This window comes from Pollachius pollachius (genome assembly GCF_949987615.1).
Source record: "Pollachius pollachius genome assembly, chromosome: 11".
In the NCBI taxonomy this organism is placed as follows: domain Eukaryota; kingdom Metazoa; phylum Chordata; class Actinopteri; order Gadiformes; family Gadidae; genus Pollachius; species Pollachius pollachius.
Window position 1 is genome coordinate 3826774 of NC_136944.1, and position 6000 is coordinate 3832773.

At 52.3% G+C, this 6000-nt stretch overlaps 1 protein-coding gene across 1 annotated transcript in view; it reads left to right on the top strand.

The window, feature by feature from the left end:
* myh9b (myosin, heavy chain 9b, non-muscle) overlaps positions 1-6000 on the top strand; it is a 45633-nt gene that overhangs the window by 33795 nt on the left and 5838 nt on the right. The window contains exons 27-34 of the mRNA XM_079746335.1: positions 670-814; positions 1146-1352; positions 1630-1734; positions 2106-2258; positions 2570-2818; positions 3288-3500; positions 4711-4923; positions 5507-5797. Of these exons, the coding sequence (XP_079602461.1) occupies positions 670-814; positions 1146-1352; positions 1630-1734; positions 2106-2258; positions 2570-2818; positions 3288-3500; positions 4711-4923; positions 5507-5797 (1576 nt within the window). The remainder of the gene's footprint in view (positions 1-669; positions 815-1145; positions 1353-1629; positions 1735-2105; positions 2259-2569; positions 2819-3287; positions 3501-4710; positions 4924-5506; positions 5798-6000) is intronic.

The following is a 6000-nucleotide window of genomic DNA, read 5'->3' on the forward strand; positions in this document are numbered from 1 at the left end:
GAGACTAGAACTAAACACACCCGACGCTCCGAGACTAGAACCAAACACACCCGACGCTCCGAGACTAGAACCAAACACAGCTGATGCTCTGAGACTAGAACCAAACACACCCGACGCTCTGAGACTAGAACCAAACACACCCGACACTCCGAGACTAGAACCAAACACACCCGACACTCCGAGACTAGAACCAAACACACCCGACGCTCCGAGACTAGAACCAAACACACCCGACGCTCTGAGACTAGAACCAAACACACCCGATGCTCCGAGACTAGAACTAAACACACCCGACGCTCCGAGACTAGAACCAAACACACCCGACGCTCCGAGACTAGAACCAAACACAGCTGATGCTCTGAGACTAGAACCAAACACACCCGTCGCTCCGAGACTAGAACCAAACACACCCGACGCTCCGAGACTAGAACCAAACACACCCGACGCTCCGAGACTAGAACCAAACACACCCGACGCTCCGAGACTAGAAACAAGTGCCCACATGGGTCTCTTCTGCCTCCAGTTGGTCCCAGGCATGGTTTAATCTATTAAAAATTCTAAAACTTCTATAACCATTTTCCATTCAGAACTTTATTTTTTCATTAAGCGTATTATTTAGCAAGCGTCTCCTTGTAGCTCCTCTTAACACGTCTCCGTGTCTGTCTCAAGGAGCAAGCGTGAGACGGAGGTGACCCACCTGAAGAAGGCCCTGGAGGAGGAAGCCAAGGTCCACGAGACGCAGGTGGCGGAGATGAGGCAGAAGCACGGGCAGGCCTTCGACGAGCTCAACGAGCAGCTGGAGCAGGCCAAGAGGGTGAGGATCACGGCAAAGTTCTGGACGAAGGCTTGGGCCGGATTTGTAGAGCAGGTTGGCTGGTAACCGGAAGGTTGCTAGTTCAATCCCCGGCTCCTCCTAGCTGTGTCGAGGTGTCCCTGATTAAGACATTCAACCCTAACGGCTCCCGGCGAGCTGGCTGTCGCCTTGCATGGCTGACACTGCCATCGGTGTGTGAATGTGTGCATGAATGGGTGCTTTGAGTGGCCATTGGTCAGAAAAGCGCTAGATAAATCTTTTTAAAGCAAACCAAAGTGCAGTCAGGTCCAGATTCTGACTGTTTCCCTTCCTCCTCCTCCTCGTCCTGCAGAACAAGGTGTCCGTGGAGAAGACCAAGCAGGCTCTGGAGTCGGAGCGCAACGAGCTGGCCATCGAGCTGCAGACGCTGATGCAGGGCAAGGGCGACTCGGAGCACCGCCGGAAGAAGGCGGAGGGCCAGGTCCAGGAGCTGCAGGTCAAGCACGGCGAGAGCGAGCGCCAGCGGCAGGAGCTGGCCGAGAGGGTCACCAAGCTGCAGGTGAGACGCCGTGCCTCCCGGGGGGGGGGGGGGAATCACAGGGTACCTCACGGTACGATAACCGATACACGGCCCCTGATACCGATAATATCGCCACACAGCGATTCTGCAATGATCAATATATTGTTTGAAAATCCATTAATGATACATCACGATGTGTCTACCAATGAATACAGAATAACTGTGAAAAGGTTAAGTGCTGGATTTCGTTCTTGATCCTTACCCCTGATGCTGTGTGAGCCTCCGCTCAACACTCTGCTCCCCGTGTCCCTCGCAGGCGGAGCTGGAGAACGTGAGCGGGTTGCTGAGCGAGGTGGAGGGCAAGTCCATCAAGGCCACCAAGGACTGCTCCAGTGTGGAGTCGCAGCTCCAGGACGTCCAGGTACGACCTGCTGAGCCGCCCAGACCTCCTCAGGGTCTGGACTCCCTAGACCGGCAGCGGATTGTTCTTTTCAATATAACTGTCTGTTGTATAGATGACTCATCTCCTGTCATTGTTTTCTTTCTTTCTCACACTTTTTCTCACCACACTCTTATCCGTCTCTCTCGCTCTGACCCTCCTGCCATGTCCTCTCCCCTCTCCTCGCTCTCCCTCCTCTCTCCGCAATCCTCGCTCTCCCTCTTCTCCCTTTCTCTCCTCTCCTTCCCGCTTCCCTTTTACTCTCTCTCACTCTCTTCTCTCTCTTCTCTCTCTCCTCTCTCCTCGCTCTCCCTCCCTCCCTCCTCTCTCCCCTCCCTCCTGCCCCTCTCCAGGAACTGATGGCGGAGGAGACGCGCCAGAAGCTCTCCCTGAACACCAAGCTGCGGCAGCTGGAGGACGAGCAGAACGGGCTGCGGGAGCAGCTTGAGGAGGAGGAGGAGTCCAAGAAGAACGTGGAGAAGCAGCTCCTCATGGTGCAGGCGCAGGTAAGCTCACCTGGCCCAGGCCACGCCCCCCAGACCAGGCCACGCCCCCTGTGCCCTGGCCACCTGATCAAAGAGTCCTGAGGGCTTGGGAATTGTTTCTAAAGGAATTACCTTTAGACAACGATAATAACAATTGGTTAAATAGTAAATAAAATAGTTTAATAATGATAAAGTAAAATGGTAATTAAAATAATAAAGCTCTTTGTGGTTGTAAAGGACTTTGTGTTGCTGTTTTGGCATCAAAATCGCTTTTTACATAAAGCTTTGATTTGATGCCTGAGCTCTGAATGACATGCGCCGTGGTCCAATAGCTGGTGGACATGAAGAAGAAGGTGGAGCTGGAGGCGGGCTCCCTGGAGAACGCAGAGGAGGGCAGGAAGCGGCTGCAGCGGGACCTGGAGGGCGTGAGCCAGCGCATGGAGGAGAAGTGCGCCGCCTTCGAGAAGCTGGACAAGACCAAGACGCGGCTGCAGCAGGAGCTGGACGACCTGCTGGTGGACCAGGACCACCTCCGGCAGATCGTCTCCAACCTGGAGAAGAAGCAGAAGAAGTTTGATCAGGTGAGTGGGGAGACCGAGACCACATGAGACCTGATGACGGCCTCGACTGTGACCCCAGCTTCGTCACGCCCGTTTATGTTCGCCTGGAAAAGGGGAGCGAAGCGTTTAAAAAAATGCATTGCTTCGTCCTTATTTTAAATAAGACCCAACGTTCTTTAAGGGCGGCCTGTGGCTCAGAAGCTAGAGCGGCTCGGTTGGTAGGATGGAAGCAGGAAGGTCGCTAGTTCGATCCCCGGTGTCGAGTGTGGAGGTGTCCCTGAACAAGGCCCCTCACCCGGACTGCTCCTGACGAGCTGGCTGTCGCCCTCGTCGTGGCTGACTCCGCAGTCTGTGTGTGAATGTGCAAAGCTTTTAAATACCACCCAACGTTTCTGAAAGACGCTAGACACGGGAAAGACAAGCTGTCCCAGCCAGGACCAGTGGCTCTTTAACCAGTCGCCTCTAACCAGTGACCCCCTGACCCCTCCAGATGCTGGCGGAGGAGAAGACCATCTCTGCGCGCTACGCGGAGGAGCGGGACCGCGCGGAGGCGGAGGCCCGGGAGAAGGAGACGCGGGCGCTGGCCCTGACCCGCGAGCTGGAGGCCCTGATGGACAACAAGGACGAGCTGGACCGCAACAACAAGCTGCTGCGCGCCGAGATGGAGGACCTGGTCTCCTCCAAGGACGACGTCGGCAAGAGTGTAGGTCCCCCGCCGCCCACCTCTGTCTGTGCTGGAGAGCCCTAAAGGGCACCGTGTTATGGTTACAGATGTTCCGATACCTTTTATTTTTCCCTTCCCGTTACCGATTCGTGAACTTGAGTATGGGCCGATACCGAGAAAATACCAACAGAGCCTCTAACAGTGTTACTACTATTATTAGCACTTGTTCTTATCGGAGGGTTCTCTTACGATGACGCCAATTGATAGTCGGTTCACTTACTGTTGACAAACTTTTCTTTCAGAACTAGATCATTTGCATTTAGAATTATATAGGGCTGTCCCCTGAAAGTCGGTGATTCGAATCATCATTCGACTGCGGGGTTTCCCGCCGCCTTCCTATTTATTTATTTATTTATTTATTTATTTATTTATTCATTTATTTATGTTATTTATTTATTTATTTATTTATTTATTTATTTATTTACATCAGTGAGTGGTGTGCATTAATAGCTCTAATGATAATAATAAAGAGAAGCTTTATTTAGACACTGTCCACGTCACTGTGGCGATTGATTCATTGTAACTTTGTTTGACAGAATCTCGCAGAGGGAAGCGGCTGTCTCCCCTTACGTTATTGCTACATTTTCTCTAGGAGCGCAGTCAGTGTGGCGACACAGCGCTGTGTATTCTTTCGGGCTCAATAAATGCAATCAGATCGTGAACACGGGGCTGATATAGTGGATTATCCACTAGCCTATACATGAGCCCCATGTTCATTATCGGACCGCATTATGGGCAGGAGCCTAATTAAAACCCGACAGGAATAAGTTGGCTACAATTCCGACGAGTTTGATTGTTAGAAAACTGTTCAGGTGAGAAAGTAATGAGCGCAACGCTTAAGCATATATTAAAGGCCTATAGCCTACCAAAACAGTGTTAATAGAAAGAAATCAACTCATTTTTTAAACCTCCAAAAGACCTGCCCCGCACGGCCGCCGAATAGTCGAACCTCTGGACTGAAAATGCAGATCTGATTCGACTCAGAAAATTCAGAGTCTGGGACAGCCCTAGAATTATAATAATGCTTCACCAAACAAACTGTAACTGATCTTCTCCTCTAAATTTGTTAACCGTAAATTTGAACCTTCAAAACGTCTAGTGCCTTTCTACCTCCTGGTCTTCTGCATCCCAGCCTTGCGTTGGCCCTCCCGTGCCTGACCCCGGCCCGCCCCCTCTCTCTCCCCTCCAGGTCCACGAGCTGGAGAAGGCCAAGCGCGGCCAGGACCAGCAGCTGGAGGAGATGCGCGTGCAGCTGGAGGAGCTGGAGGACGAGCTGCAGGCCACGGAGGACGCCAAGCTGCGCCTGGAGGTCAACATGCAGGCCATGAAGGCGCAGTACGACCGCGACCTGGCCGGCCGCGACGAGATGGGCGAGGAGAAGAAGAGAGCGCTGGTCAAACAGGTGAGGCTGCTAACAGACACCTACTCCTGCTTTGTTTCTCAGTCTTCAGATGTACTCCTCCTCCTCCTCTTCCCCACTTTCTCCTCTTCACCACTTTCCTCTCCTCCTCCTCTTCCTCAGCCCCCTCCCTCCCTTCCTTCCTCACCAGGCACCTTTTTCCAATCCCTTCCCCTCAGTCTGTATTCTGATTGGGCGGAGGCCAGCCTCCCATCTGTCTCTGGCTCCAGACGCTCCTGTGTGGTCCCGCTCCAGGGAATGTTGGGATCACTGGATGGAAAAAGAATCAAATGCGCTTCAGCTCAGTGCATTAAACTCCCGATGTGACATTTTCAGAGGTCGCATCGGGACAAATGGAGTATTAATGGGATTTTTCCAGCCCGTTAATACCCTAATAAACTGCTCGTTTAGAAAGGATGGGGAATTCAGACCTCCTTGAGCACGATGCTCGAACCCGAACAGTCTCCTTAATGACCTGGGTCTGGACTCACTGCTGGACCCTAGGATAAGGGTGTCTCCTTAGTTACCTTACTTAGTCTCCCGTATTATGGGATGTGTCTGACCTCCGCCCGCTCTTCCCCTCCAGGTGCGGGAGATGGAGCTGGAGCTGGAGGATGAGAGGAAGCAGCGGTCAGTTGCCACGGCAGCGCGTAAGAAGCTGGAGCTGGACCTGAAGGAGCTGGAGTCGGCCATCGACATGGCCAACAAGAACCGCGACGAGGCCCTGAAGCAGCTCAAGAAGCTCCAGGTACAGACACACATAACGTGTTCATATTGTACACTTACACTCAGGGCGTTTAGCAGACGCTTTTATCCACAGCGACTTACAATAAGTACATCAGTCAGAAGAAAGAGAAACCACTATATATCGCTGTCGGTACAGTAAGGATGTTCATAGAACCAAGTGCCAAGCACTAACAATCACTAGGTTGACCCATTCCCCGTATACAACAGAGACAGCTAGGATAAGATGCTAAACGATGCTAAGTACTGTTTTTAAGTGCCAGGACGTACAGCATACATTAAGTGTGTAAGGGGGGTTAAGGGAGAGGCTATACAGAGTCTAGGTGAATTATACAC